The sequence below is a fragment of the Anolis sagrei genome, chromosome 9, assembly GCF_037176765.1.
Source record: "Anolis sagrei isolate rAnoSag1 chromosome 9, rAnoSag1.mat, whole genome shotgun sequence".
NCBI classification, from domain to species: domain Eukaryota; kingdom Metazoa; phylum Chordata; class Lepidosauria; order Squamata; family Dactyloidae; genus Anolis; species Anolis sagrei.
In genome coordinates this window covers 1,190,480-1,205,745 of record NC_090029.1, presented here as the reverse complement: position 1 = coordinate 1,205,745, position 15,266 = coordinate 1,190,480, and the positions used below count along the sequence as shown (strand labels likewise).

The window sequence follows — 15,266 nt, the reverse complement described above, 5'->3', positions numbered from 1 at the left end:
AAAAGGGAAAGAAAGAACAGTCAGGGCAGAGGGTTCCACTGCTGAACGGCTCTCACAGTCAGGAAGTTCTTCCTCATGTTCAGATGGACATGTTCATTCCTGCTTCTTGGCAGAATGGGGTTGGACTGGATGGCCCACGAGGCGATCCCTCGTTGGACGAGTAAGATGGTCTTCCTTGATGGGTTTCCTTGTGGATTCGTAGGTGGCTGTGGAGCTCTGTTCTTGACCCGCATCTTCTCCCACAGTGAAGGCATTGGTTTCCAGGTGGAAGGCGGTCCCGGTCGGGGTTGGCTTGACGCGCCTTCCTCCTGGCACGTTTCTCTCTTTCACCCTCCACTCGTGCCTTCTCAAATTCTGCAGCACTGCTATTCACAGCTGACCTCCAGCTGGAGCGCTCAAGGGCCAGGGCTTCCCAGTTCTCAGTGTCTATGCCAGAGTTTTTAAGGTTGGCTTTGAGCCCATCTTTCAATCTCTTTTCCTGTCCACCAACGTTCTGTTTTCCGTTCTTGAGTTCGGAGTAGAGGAACTGCTTTGGGAGACGGTGGTCAGGCATCCGGACAACGTGGCCAGCCCAGCGGAGTTGGTGGCGGAGGACCATCACTTCAATGCTGGTGGTCTTTGCTTCTTCCAGCACGCTGACGTTTGTCCGCTTGTCTTCTCAAGAGATTTGCAGGATTTTCCGGAGGCAGCGCTGATGGAATCGTTCTAGGAGTTGCATGTGACGTCTGTAGATAGTCCACGTTTCGCAGGCGTAGAGCAGGGTTGGGAGGACAATAGCTTTATAGACAAGCACCTTGATATCCCTACGGATGTCCCGGTCCTCAAACACACTCTGCTTCATTTGGAAAAATGCTGCATTTGCAGAGCTCAGGTGGTGTTGTATTTCATTGTCAATGTTGATATCTGTAGACAGTCCATGTTTCGCAGGCATATAGCAGGGTTGGGAGGGGAATGGCTTTATCAACAAGCCCCTTGGTCTCCCTACAGATGTCCCGGTCCTCAAACACTCTCTGCTTCATTCGGGAAAATGCTGCACTCGCAGAGCTCAGGTGGTGTTGTATTTCATTGTCAATGTTGACATCTGTAGACAGTCCACGTTTTGCAGGCATAGAGCAGGGTTGGGAGGGGAATGGCTTTATAAACAAGCTCCTTGGTCTCCCTATGGATGTCCCGGTCCGCAAACACTCTCTGCTTCATTCAGGAAAATGCTGCACTTGCAGAGCTCAGGCGGTGTTGTATTTTGGTGTCGATGTTGACTTTGGTGAAGAGGTGGCTGCCAAGGGAGGGGAAATAGTCTTCCAACTCTAGGATTCCAGGATTCTATGAGTGTTTCTTAAGTTGCCTGATTTGGGTGCCAATACTGTCCGTCTGCCAGAGACAATCACCATATCCGCACCCATTGACTGCAGTCCTCCCTTTTCCGCCCTGGAAGTGTGATTGGCGGCAATGCCCTCCAGCACTTCCTTTCAGAGACCTTTTCCAGCCAGGTTAGTTTACATTAGGAACAGGTTAGCAGAGCTTGGCGTTAAGGGGCACAAAAGATATTTCCAGGCCTGGTTCAAGATTATATACGTGCCGTTGCGTTAAGATCAGGTTCGCAGCTTGGGTGTGATCCTGGATTCATCGCTGAGCCTGGAAGCCCAGGTCTCGGCGGTGGCCGGGAGAGCTTTTGCACAATTAAAACTTGTGCACCAGTTGCGCCTGTACCTTGGGAAGCCTGATCTGGCCACGGTGGTCCACGCCCTTGTTACATCCCGAATAGACTACTGCAACGCACTCTACGTGGGGTTGCCCTTGAAGACTGTTCGGAAACTTCAACTGGTCCAGCGAGCGGCAGCCAGATTACTCACCGGAGCGTCATTTATTTATTTATTTATTTCTGGTACTTTTACCCCGCCCTTCTCAACCCCCGGAGGGGGACTCAGGGCGGCTTACAAAGAAGGCAGGAATTCGATGCCTTTATACACCACACATAGTATACAAAAATATACAAAAACAAATATACAGAAATATAATTAAAACGATCATCACAGTTAAAAACATCAGCAACCGGTGCCCAACATATTATATAAAATATCATATAAAAACATTCTTATAGTCAGCGTTTCGTTTCCAGAGTTCCTCATGTCCAGTCCGTTAGTCATTTCCTAGCCATCCATAAAGTTCTCTCTTTATCTGCCCGCCTGACCAAATGCCTGGTCCCAGATCCATGTTTTTAGTTTTTTCCTAAAAGAAAGGAGCGATGTTGCAGATCTAATTTCCCCGGGGAGTGAGTTCCACAGGCGGGGGGCCACCACCAAAAAGGCCCTGCTTCTCGTCCCCGCCAATCTCACCTGTGATAGAGGCAGAGTCGAGAGCAGGACCTCTCCAGAAGATCTTAGGCTCCGGGGTGGGACATAGAGGGAGATCCGTTCGGACAGATACACTGGGCCAGAACCGTGTAGGGTTTTATAGGTCAAAACCAGCACCTTGAATTGTGCTCGGAATTGGATCGGCAGCCAGTGGAGCTGACACAACAGGGGGGTGGTATGCTCCCTGTATGACGCTCCGGTGAGCAATCTGGCTGCCTCTCGCTGGACTAATTGTAGTTTCCGAGCAGTCTTCAAAGGCAACCCCACGTAGAGTGCGTTGCAGTAATCTAACCGGGATGTGACAAGAGCGTGGACCACCGTGGCCAGATCCGACTTCCCAAGGTACGGGCGCAGCTGGCGCACAAGTTTTAATTGTGCAAAAGCTCTCCCGGCCACCGCCGAGACCTGGGGTCACACCACCAGGGAGCACACCACCCCCCTGCTGTGTCAGCTCCACTGGCTGCCCGTTCAGTTCCGAGCACAATTCAAGGTGTTGGTTTTGACCTACAAAACCCTATACGGTTCCGGTCCAGCGTATCTGTCCGAACGCATCTCCCTCTACGTCCCACCCCGGAGTTTGAGATCATCTGGGGGGGGGGGGGGGGCTGCTCTCGACCCCACCGCTATCACAAGTGAGGCTGGTGGGGACGAGGAGCAGAGCCTTCTCGGTGGTGGCCCCTCACCTGTGGAATTCACTCCCGGGAGAAATTTGGGCATCAACATCCCTCCTCTCCTTCAGGAGGAAAGTAAAGACGTGGTTGTGGGACCAGGCCTTCGGGCAATCTGACAACTAGATGAGGACAATCAGACGATTAGGACTGACAGGACTGACAATGTGGAATTGGAAACTGGACTATGAGATGGCGAACGTTGACCGTCTATGAGGAGTAATTGGGTTTGTATTGTTTTATTGGTTTTATTGGTTTTAGGGCTGTAATGCAGGAATTGTTGTTTAACTGTTCAACTGTGTAATTGATGTTATTTTGTGTTACTACTGTTCTGTGATGCTGGCATCGAATTGTGCCTTTGTAAGCCGCCCTGAGTCCCCTTCGGGGTGAGAAGGGCGGGGCAGAAGAAACCGAAATAAATAAATCAATCAATAAATCTTGGCGGCGGAACGAATGCAACGCCCGGCTTCTCGGTCAGGTGGGAAAAAATATTCCCAGATCACTTTCTTGTGGAAAACAGCTTCGCCCGTTGAGGCTGCTTGAAATTAATAGACAGAATCCATGTTGACAGTTGGAGACGTGTCCCATTGTCTTGCCGGTGGCAATGATCTAATCATCGCAGAGATGGTCACGGTTTGTCTGGAGATTCCGTCATCGCTTTTTTGGGACAGAATGTGTTTTGGCCGCAGGAGGAAAGAGAGTCGGCAAGGGAGAGTTGGGAGCTTTGTACTAAGTATTAAGAAATCGAGCGGCAGGTTTGGATGATCCCTAGAAGGGATGTTTGGAACGAATCAGCTGTTCTCTCTCCGGCAAATGGGACCTTCGAGCAGTGCTTCTCCACCTTGGGCTTGGGACCCCCGGTGGGGTCACAAGGGGGTGTCAAAGACCATCATAGAATCAAAGAGTTGGAAGAGACCTCATGGGCCATCCAGTCCAACCCCATTCTGCCAAGAAACAGGAATATAGCATTCAAATAACATCATACGAAAGCTGACTGGCACAACCTGGGGGTCACAACCAGATACAGTGAAGACATTTGCCCTTGCAAAAAGCTATAAACCAATCTCCCTGTTATGCCATCTTTACAAAGTTCTGGAGAGACTTATTTTGCATAGAATTACGGAAAAAATAGACCCCTGTCTGATTCCTTCAGGAAAGGCAGAAGCTGCACATCGCAAGTGCTGAACCTGACTCAGCCCATAGAAGATGGCTTTGGAAGGCAGCAGATCACAGGAGCTGTCTTCATAGACCTGTCCGCAGCCTATGAGACTGTGAACCATCACTGCCTCCTCCTGAGAAAAATGTATAGTATCACAAAGGACGACCATCTCACCCGCCTCATAGGAAACCTGCTACAAAACAGGAGCTTCTTTGTTGAGTTCCAGGGCCAGAGAAGCAGATGGCGGGAACAGAAGAACGGCCTGCCTCAGGGGAGCGTGCTTGCTCCATCCATGTTCAACATCTACACAAATGACCAGCCACTGCCAGAAGGGACAGAGGGCTTCATCTATGCTGATGATCGTGCCATTACTGCTCAAGCAGGGAGCTTTGAGATGGTTGAACATAAGCTCTCTGAAGCTCTAGGTGCTCTTACTGCCTATTACAGGGAAAACCAACTGATCCCTAATCCATCTAAAACACAGACATGTGCCTTTCACCTTAAGAACAGACAAGCATCCCGAGCTCTGAGGATTGCTACCTGGGAAGGAAGGAATCCCACTGGAGCATTGCAGCGCCCCCAAATCCCTGGGAGTCACTCTGGACCTTCCTTCCTCTCTAACTTTCCTTCCTTCCCTCTTTTTCTTTGCCTCCCTCTTTCTCTCCTTTCTTCTTTCTCTACCTCCTTCCTTCCTTCCTTCTCTTTTTGCTTCCATGCTTCCTTCTCCTTCCTTGTTTTTCTCTCTCTCTCCCTCTTCTTTTCTTTCTTTCTTTCTCTTTCCTCCTTCCTTCCTTCCTTCCTTCCTCTCTAACTTTCCTTCCTTCCCTCTTTTTCTTTGCCTCCCTCTTTCTCTCCTTTCTTCTTTCTCTACCTCCTTCCTTCCTTCCTTCCTTCCTTCCTTCTCGCTTTGCTTCCATGCTTCCTTCTCCTTCCTTGTTTCTTTCTCTCTCTCCCTTTCTTTTCTTTCTTTCTTTCTTTCTCTTTCCTTCTTCCTTCCTTCCTTCCTTCCTTCCTTCCTTCCTCTCTAACTTTCCTTCCTTCCCTCTTTTTCTTTGCCTCCCTCTTTCTCTCCTTTCTTCTTTCTCTACCTCCTTCCTTCCTTCCTCCCTTCCTTCTCTCTTTGCTTCCATGCTTCCTTCTCCCTTTCCTTGTTTCTTTCCCTCTCTCCCTCTTTCTTTTCTTTCTTTCTTTTCTCCCCTTCCCTCCCTCTTTTTTCCCTTTTTTTTTGTATTGTCATTTAGCTTTCCATCTTTTAGTTTTTTGGGGCTTTTTAAGTCTCAGAGGTTGGATGGCCATCTGTCAGGGGTGCTTTGAATGCAATATTCCTGCTTCCTTGCAGAATGGGGTCGGACTGGATGATGGCCCAGGAGGTGTCTTCCAACTCGAGGATTCTAGGATTCTATAACTTCCTGACTGTGAGAGCCGTTCAGCTGTGGAACTCTCTGCCCCGGGGTGTGGTGGAGGCTCCTTCTTTGGATGGCCATCTGTGAGGGGTGATTTGAATGCAATATTCCTGCTTCTTGGCAGAATGGGGTTGGACTGGATAAAGGCCCATGAGGTCTCTTCCCACTCTAGGATTCTGTTATTATTATTGATATTACTATTATTTTTATTATTATTATTATTAAGCAGAGGCTGGCTGGCCATCTGTCAGGGGTGCTTTGAATGCAATATTCCTGCTTCTTGGCAGAATGGGGGTGGACTGGATGTCCCAGGAGGTCTCTTCCCACTCTAGGATTCTAGGTTTCCATGACTAATTGCACCATTCACATGTGCTTTAAAGAGACCAGGATTCTTTCTCGTGCCCTGGACATGATTCCACCGGTATGTCCACACTCCACTTGCTTCATTGCCAACAGACCTCCAAAGATGTCATTAGCCAGAGATGGCAGGCAAAATGTCAGGAGAGAATGCAGCTTGCAAGTGGCCAGACAGACCCAAAACTCAGAGTAAAGTGAGCTTTGGGCCTGTGAAGTCTGGAGTGTTTGTTCAAGTTGCACAAATGGCCCGGAGTCCTGGGGCGAGTCAAAGGCTGACGGATGCATGGTGACAGCGGGATTGGGGTTGCCCTCCATCCACAGAGCAAGACATCGTTTCTTTCCCTTGGCTTGTTTTTTTCCTAGAGAAAGCTCCCAATCCGACTACATCCTGGCCTGCAGTTGCACTTCATAGAATCATATAATGGCCTGGCAGTGCCTGGAGCAAACTATTGTTGAGAGGTGGTTAGAAGTCCTTGTTTAATGTTTCTGCTGGAGCTAGGTGGCCAGTTGAGACATTCACACCTAGGTCCAGCAGACAAGAGTCCTTTGTTTCACCCTGGTCATTCCACAGATACATTAACCCCTTTTCCTAGTTTCCAACAGACCTCACTACCTCTGAGGATGCTTGCCGTAGATGCAGGCGAAACGTCAGGAGAAAATGCCTCTAGAACATGGCCATATAGCCCGAAAAAACTACAACAACCCACTGATTCCAGCCGTGAAAGCCTTTGACAAAACATTAAACAAGGACATCTAATCACCTCTCAACAAAAGTTTGCCCCAGGCGCTGTCAGGCCATTATATGCTAATCAAGGTGGTCAGTTGAAACATTCCCCCCTAGCTCCAGCAGACAAGAGTCCGTTGTCCCACCCTGGTCATTCCACAGATATATCAACCCTTTTCTGAGTTCCAACAGACCTCACTACCTCTGAGGATGCTTGCCATAGATGCAGGAGAAACGTCAGGAGAGAATGCTAGAGGCACTGCCAGGCCATCAAATGCTAATCAAGGAGGTCAGTTGAAACATTCACCCCTAGCTCCAGCAGACAAGAGTCCTTTGTCCCACCCTGGTCATTCTACAGATATATAAACCCCTTTTCCTAGTTCCAACAGACCTCACTACCTCTGAGGATGCTCGCCATAGATGCAGGCGAAACGTCAGGAGAGAATGCTAGAGGCACTGCCAGGCCATCAAATGCTAATCAAGGAGGTCAGTTGAAACATTCACCCCTAGCTCCAGCAGACAAGAGTCCTTTGTCCCACCCTGGTCATTCCACAGATATATCAACCCTTTTTCCTAGTTCCAGCAGACCTCACTACCTCTGAGGATGCTCGCCATAGATGCAGGCGAAACGTCAGGAGAGAATGCTAGAGGCACTGTCAGGCCATTAAATGCTAATCAAGGAGGTCAGTTGAAACATTCACCCCTAGCTCCAGCAGACAAGAGTCCTTTGTCCCACCCTGGTCATTCCACAGATGTATAAACCCCTTTTCCTCGTTCCAACAGACCTCACTACCTCTGAGGATGCTTGCCACAGATGCAGGCGAAACGTCAGGAGAGAATGCCTCTAGAACATGGCCCTATAGCCCAGAAAAAACCTACAACAACTCATTCACACTTAGCTCCAGCAGACAAGAGTCCTTTGTCCCACCCTGGTCATTCCACAGATGTATAAACCCCTTTTCCTCGTTCCGACAGACCTCACTACCTCTGAGGGTGCTTGCCAGAGATGCAGGCGAAACGTAAGGAGAGAATGCCTCTAGAACATGGCCACACAGCCCAGAAAAACCTGCAAGAGCCCAATGATGCTTAGCTCTCGTGGGGATTTGATTGCCTCTGTCTGTATTAACTGTTTTTCTATCTCTTGAGGCTGAAGCACTTATACAAGTAGTATAACCCTTTTTTCCCTAACTTTTCTTGGAAGACGTAGTATTTTGAGGCTGTGACTTCCCCGTGCCCAAGGGGATGATGCCATTAAAAAATTGTGTTTGTTGCTGTCTCCATCTGCTTGCAGGGAAGAACTGTACCCAAGCGTCTGGGATGATATAGAAGGACTCCATGAAACAGAATCAGCAAGTAAGATTCCCCCCAATGGAGAGGAAGGTGTAGCATGATGCCTGGGCAGACTTCTTGGGGGGATAGGAAGGAGAGCCTTGCTTGCGATCACACGCAATGGTCCGTGTGAGGTGTAGTTCCGCTCCTGTCCCATCAGAAGTGGCTCAGGGTGAAGGAGCAAAGCAACACACACCCATTGCATCCATCCCTGGGACATTTCCTCCGTCCTGGGATCTTCATTCCTGACTTAGATGAAGGGCTAGAAGGCAGGATCATCAAGTTTGCAGACAACACCAAATTGGGAGGGATAGTCAATACTCCAGAGGACAGGAGCAGGAGTCAAAGGGATCTCGACAGATTAGAGAAATTGGCCAAAACTAGCAAAATGAAGTTCAACAAGGACAAATGCAAGATACTCCACTTAGGCAGGAAAAACGAAATGCAAAGAGACAGAATGGGGGGCAATGAGGCCTGGCTCGAGAGCAGGACGTGGGGAAAAGATCTTGGAGTCCTTGACAGATTAGAGAGATGATGGGCCAAAACTAACACAATGAAGTTCAACAGGGACAAATGCAAGAGACTCCACTTAGGCAGGAAAAATGAAATGCAAAGAGACAGAATGAGGGACGAGGAGGGCTGGCTCGAGAGCAGGACGTGTGGAAAACATCTTGGAGTCCTTGACAGATGAGAGAGATGATGGGCCAAAACTAACACAATGAAGTTCAACAGGGACAAATGCAAGAGACTCCACTTAGGCAGGAAAAATGAAATGCAAAGAGACAGAATGGGGGACGAGGAGGCCTGGCTCGAGAACAGTACGTGGGGAAAAGATCTTGGAGTCCTTGACAGATTAGAGAGATGATGGGCCAAAACTAACAAAATGAAGTTCAACAGGGTCTAATGCAAGAGACTCAACTCAGGCAGGAAAAACGAAATGCAAAGAGACAGAATGGGGGACGAGGAGGCCTGGCTCGAGAGCAGGACGTGTGGAAAAGATCTTGGAGTCCTCGTGGGGAGGAAGGGGAACATGAGCCAGGAATGAGATGTGGCGGCAAAAAAATCCAATGGGATGTTGGCCTACATCAAGAGGAGCCTAGTGCCTAGATCTAGGGAAGTCCTGCTCCCCATGCTCTATTCCGCCTTGGTTAGACCACTTTACCTGGAATATTGTGTCCAATTCTGGGCACCACAATTCAAGAGAGATGTTGACAAGCTGGAATGTGTCCAGAGGAGGGCGACTCAAATGATCAAGGGTCTGGAGAACAAGCCCCATGAGGAGAGGCTTAAGGAGCTGGACGTGTTTAGTCTGAAGAAGAGAAGGCTGAGAGGGGATATGATAGCCATGGCATGGATAAATATGTGAGAGGAAGCCACAGGGAGGAGGGAGCAGATCAGGGGTCTGGCGAACAAGCCCTATGAGGAGCGGCTTAAGGAGCTGGGCATGTTTAGCCTGAAGAAGAGAAGGCTGAGAGGAGATATGATGAGGGCCATGTATAAATATGTGAGAGGAAGCCACAGGGAGGAGGGAGCAGATCAAGGGTCTGGAGAACAAGCCCTATGAGGAGCGGCTTAAGGAGCTGGGCATGTTTAGCTGAAGAAGAGAAGGCTGAGAGGAGATATGATGAGGGCCATGTATAAATATGTGAGAGGAAGCCACAGGGAGGATGAGGGAGTAAGCTTCCTTTCTGCTTCCCTGGAGACTAGGACGCAAGGGAACAATGGCTTCAAACTACAAGAGAGGAGATTCCGCCTGAACATGAGGAAGAACTTCCTGACTGGGAGAGCCGTTCAGCAGTGGAACTCTCTGCCCCGGAGGGAGTGTGGTGGAGGCTCCTTCTTTGGAAGCTTTGAAACAGAGGCTGGATGGCCATCTGTCAGGGGTGCTTTGAATGCAATATTCCTGCTTCTTGGCAGAATGGGGTTGGACTGGATGATGGCCCAGGAGGTCTCTCCCAACTCTAGGATTCTAGGATTCTATGACTTCCAGCAACTGATGCCAGTCAAGATATGAACATCAACAAAATGTTTATTTCCAAAGTCCTTGGCTGACTTGGCGCAGCTTGATAAAGTTACAACACAAACAGTCAATTTGGGAAACCTTAGAGATGTTCTTTCTTTCCCCTTTCCTTCAATTACTGAGGTAACTTTTCTCCAAAAGGTAGAAAAAATCCTGGGATCTTTCACCCTAACCCTGAGCTGCTATGGTTAGAAAGAACTTCCTGTCTTCAATGGCTTCAAACTACAAGGAAGGAGATTCCACCTGAACATGAGGAAGAACTTCCTGACTGTGAGAGCCGTTCAGCAGTGGAACTCTCTGCCCCAGAGTGTGGTGGAGGCTCCTTCTTTGCAAGCTTTTAAACAGAGGCTGGATGGCCATCTGTCAGGGGTGCTTTGAATGCAATATTCCTGCTTCTTGGCAGAATGGGGTTGGACTGGATGATGGCCCAGGAGGTCTCTTCCCACTCTAGGATTCTAGGATTCTAAAGGGATGGGGGGGGGGGGGGGAGTGTATTTTTAAAAAAAGGATGTGTGTGGGAAATTGAAAAGTGGGACAGGGAGTGTTAGTACCTTTCATTACTGATTTTACCCCGAATAGCATTGTTAGTACTGGTTTTGTCTTCTATTAGAGTTGTCTTCTTGTCTTGTCTCTCGCATATCTATATCTGACTAGCTGTCCCCTGCCACACGTTGCTGTGGCCCAGTGTGTTGATCTGGAAAATAAAGTAATGAGGAAGTGTTGGTTTCTAATATATGTAATTGCGCTGGTACGGCTGTACCAGGAGCTCCAACTTCCTCTTCTGTCTTTGAGTGTTTGCATGTATTCTAAAATTCCATGCATTTTGCAATAAGGTGGCTTCCTTTGGTTTGCAATTATACGGCCAATGACCCATCAAACCTTTTAGGTTTTGTATCGGAAAATCCTTAGAGCCTCTCAGCCGAGGCACCCCGGCTTCCCGCTGGGCACAAAGAGCACATCCTGTTCAAAAGTGAATTGCTATAGGTCCAGCGCGCAACAGCACAATAATTCCTTTCTGCTTGTGGGTAAACAGTATTTCTTGTTGTCTCTTTGTTAGTGTTGATGTGGAGAGTGTCTGGTCTGCCTACTCGGGAACATGCAACATATAATTGTCCATCTTCAGGGGTCCCTTTCAAATCTATGATACTATATCTCCCTCTGTGTGTGAATCATATCTATCTATCTATCTATGGCTGGATGGCTCTTTGTCAGGAGGGCTTTGATTATGTTTTCTTGCCCTTTGGAAGGGAGTTGGACTGGATGGCCTTGAGTATTTTCTGTTAGTCATGGGGGATTCTGTGTGGGAAGTTTGGCCCAATTTTGTCGTTGGTGGGGTTCAGAACACTCTTTGATTGTAGGTGAACTATAAATCCCAGTGTAGGAGTTGATTATAAATTGTATGATTTTAACTGTATTTGTGTTTGGATTGGCTGCAGTAATGCTGGAGCGGCCTAAAGTCAGAGGAGTCCTCCATATGCGTTGCCATGGAGACCGATGCAGGAGAGAGGGAAGTGGGAGGAGCTTAGAGGGGAGAGTTTGAAAAAACAACAGTTAAAAATCAGTCAGGAGTTAGGTTCAGAGGAGTGAGGAGTTAGGCGTTGGGAGAGAAGGAAAGGAAAGGTGGCAGAGTGACTTGTGAAGCAAAGCTTTGAGGCTTTGAAAAGCTGGGTTTGGCTATTGGAAGTTTCTCAGGCTAGTGCAGCCGAATGGTGAAACAGACCTGGTATTCTTTTAGTCTAAGGAGAGGCTAAAGAATAGTTTACTTAGTATTTGATCTAGGGAGGATCAACTAAGGGAAACATCCCTGTATGGAAACTTTGTCTGAAACAAGTGGTCTACGTCAGAAAGATGCTGTGTTACTTGAAAGAATGAACTGTTAACGTTACAAGTATTATTCCAAGTGCAACAAGGAAAAGTTACGTCTTGCAACCACACGCTGTGTACTTAATAAAATTGTTAACTTTTATTTGAAGATTGCCTCAGCTCCGTCTATTCTGTGTCCAAAGTGCCATTTCTCACAATAGTACAACTTACCTCACGTGGTGGCAGAAACGCAGGGAAAAGTAATCAATTAAATCTACATTCTTCTCTCCAGTCACGCTACAGTATATACAGTGTAATTACTACTAAGTTATTACTTTCTTAATAAAGGAGGAGGTGCAATTGAACAGCCTCCCTTCCAACTTGGTGGTAAATTTGGTTCCTAATCGGCAACCTCCATTGCAAATCGGCCAGTTCTTTTAAAATTGGGAACTGGGGTAAAATCTCCTGAATACTGGTTCCTTTCAAATTGGTGGCAACAATAAATCATCCCTCCGCTCCCTTGCTTCTTTTCACCCAGCAACTACAACTCCCAAATGTCAAGGTCTATTTCCCCCAAACTACATCTGTGTTCATATTTGGGCATATGGAATATTCGTGCCAAGTTTGGTCCAGATCCATCATTGTTGGAGTCCATGGTAGTCTCTGTATGTAGGTGAACTACAACTCCCACACTCAAGGTGAATGCCCACCATGAGTCAAATGAGCTTGATTTTAGAAGAAGGAGGTATGCATGAGTTCAAGCAATGGCTGTCTGGGTGAGGTTTTTTATCCTCGAAACAGATATTGTAGATTGATATCATAGACAGAGTTTAAGATGAAGAAAAATTGGCCTTTTTGCAGAGTCCTGTTTTGGCACTTGCAGAATTCCTTGAGAGAGTTGGGGCATTATTTATTTATTGTGCCAGGGGCAACCACACCATTGTATTACATTTCTAACAGAACGAAACAAACAGCTAAAAAACCACACATTTTGCAAGCTTGGTAGTTGATTAAATGTCCATTGACCAGTCTCTGGCCCTTGGAGTGCCTCTGGTGTTGCCGCAAGGAGGTCCTCCATCGTGCATCATGTGGCAGGGCTCAGGGTGCATCGCAGCAGGTGGTCAGTGGTTTGCTCTTTTCCGCACTTGCATGTCGTGGACTTCACTGTGTGGCCCCATTTCTTGAGGTTGGCTCTGCATCTCGTGGTACCAGAGCACAGTCTGTTCAGCGCCTTCCACGTCGCCCCGTCTTCTGTGTGCCCAGGGGGGAGTCTCTCATCTGGTATCAATTCTGGGTTTGAGCCTGCCACTTTTGGACTCTCGCTTGCTGAGGTGTTCCAGCGAGTGTCTCTGTAGATCTTACAAAAACTATTTCGTGATTTAAGTCGTTGACGTGCTGGCTGATCCCCAAACAAGGGATGAACTGGAGATGTCACTGCCTTGGTCCTTTCACTATTGGCTGCTACTTCCCGGCGGATGTCAGGTGGTGCAATACCGGTTAGACAGTGTCATTTCTCCAGTGGTGTAAGGCGCAGACACCCCGTGATAATGCGGCATGTCTCATTAAGAGCCACATCCACTGTTTGAGCGTGGTGAGATGTGTTCCACACTGGGCATGCGTACTCAGCAGCAGAGTAGCACAGCGCAAGGGCAGATGTCTTCACTGTATCTGGTTGTGATCCCCAGGTTGTGCCAGTCAGCTTTCGTATGATATTGTTTCTGGCATCCACTTTTCACTTGATGTTCAGGCAGTGCTTCTTGTAGGTCAGAGCACGGTCCAGAGTGACTCCTCTCAGGGATTTGGGTGCGCTGCAATGCTCCAGTGGGATTCCTTCCCAGGTTATCCTCAGAGCTCAGGATGCTTCTGTGTGCCCAGGGAGGAGTCTCTCATTGGATATCAGCCATTGGTTGAGGTTCTGGGTTTGAGCCTGCCACTTTTGGACTCTCGCTTGCTGAGATGTTCCAGCTAGTGTCCCTGTAGATGTAAGAGAACTATTTCGTGATTTAAGTCGTGGACATGCTGACTGATACCCAAACAAGGGATGAGCTGGAGATGTCTCTACCTTGGTCCAGCAGCTCAGTGAGTCCAGTCATGCAAGCCTTCGACCATACTTCCAAGAGCATCCGCTTTGGTGCAATCTCTTGCTAAATCCCAAGGGAATGTGATTGACATTAGAGAAGAGGATCCTATTCTCCAAGGAGATATGGATGTGGGCTGGCGTTCACACTTTCTGGCTAGGTAGGGATACTTTCTCTTGTAGACGTTGCTCCTGAAGGATCTGGAGAGAGACTCGGGATTCCCAGATGAGTGCTCTGCGGTTTCTTTGGAGAGAGAATGGCGATCCCTTGCCTTCTCCGCCGTGATGCTGTCCTTTGCCCTTTCCCCCAATCCTTGAATTTTGTTCTGAAGGCATTGCCTTTCTTGTTTCTGTTGCCAGGCATGGAGGAGCGAGGCGGCACTGTCTCTTGGGGAGCAAGCGGACCACCCAGTCCTTCCTACGAAGCCACAAGGGTAAGTCAGGACTAGTCAGGAAGGAAGTCAAGGAAGCTAGAGGGGGGTTGGCCAAGTGGTAAAGGTGGTGGTTGATGCCCCCCTTAGGGAAGGCAACATTCCAGCGAGCTTAAAACAAGCTGTGAGAAAACCGGTTATTATTATTATTATTATTAAACTTTATTTGTACCCCGCTACCATCTCCCTAAGGGACTCGGTGTGGGTTACATGAGGCCGAGCCCATTCCCTTTTCCTTTAATTACGGAGGTAACTTTTCTCCAAAAGGTAGAAAAAATCCTGGGATCTTTCACCCTAACCCTGAGCTGCTATGGTTAGAAAGAAGAGGTCCTCCCCTATCTAAGCACAAGGTTAGCTTTGGAGATAATAATAATAATAAATAATGAAACTTTATTTGTACCCCGCTACCATCTCCCCAAGGGACTCGGTGTGGGTTACATGAGGCCGAGCCCATTCCCTTTTCCTTTAATTACGGAGGTAACTTTTCTCCAAAAGGTAGAAAAAATCCTGGGATCTTTCACCCTAACCCTGAGCTGCTATGGTTAGAAAGAAGAGGTCCTCCCCTATCTAAGCACAAGGTTAGCTTTGGAGATAAGAATAATAAATAATGAAACTTTATTTGTACCCCGATACCATCTCCCTAAGGGACTTGGTGCGGCTTACATGAGGCCGAGCCCATTCCCTTTTCCTTTAATTACAGAGGTAACTTTTCTCCAAAAGGTAGAAAAAATCCTGGGCTCTTTCACCCTAACTATGATTCTATGAAATGCAGGTGAAATGTCAGGAGAAAAAGCTGCTAGAATACATTGGCTATACTGGCCAGAAACCACACAACATCCTGATGATGATGATAATAATAATAATAACTTTATTTGTACCCCGCTACCATCTACCCAAGGGACTCGGTGCGGCTTACATGAGGCTGAGCCCATTTGCTTTTCCTT

General features: G+C 47.9%; 1 protein-coding gene across 8 annotated transcripts in view; it reads left to right on the top strand.

The window, feature by feature from the left end:
- TCF12 (transcription factor 12) overlaps nucleotides 1-15,266 on the top strand; it is a 144,863-nt gene that overhangs the window by 15,036 nt on the left and 114,561 nt on the right. For all 8 annotated transcript variants that reach the window (XM_067471198.1, XM_067471196.1, XM_067471197.1 and 5 more), the window contains exon 4: nucleotides 14,252-14,325. In XM_067471198.1, coding sequence (XP_067327299.1) covers nucleotides 14,252-14,325 — 74 coding nt within the window. The remainder of the gene's footprint in view (nucleotides 1-14,251; nucleotides 14,326-15,266) is intronic.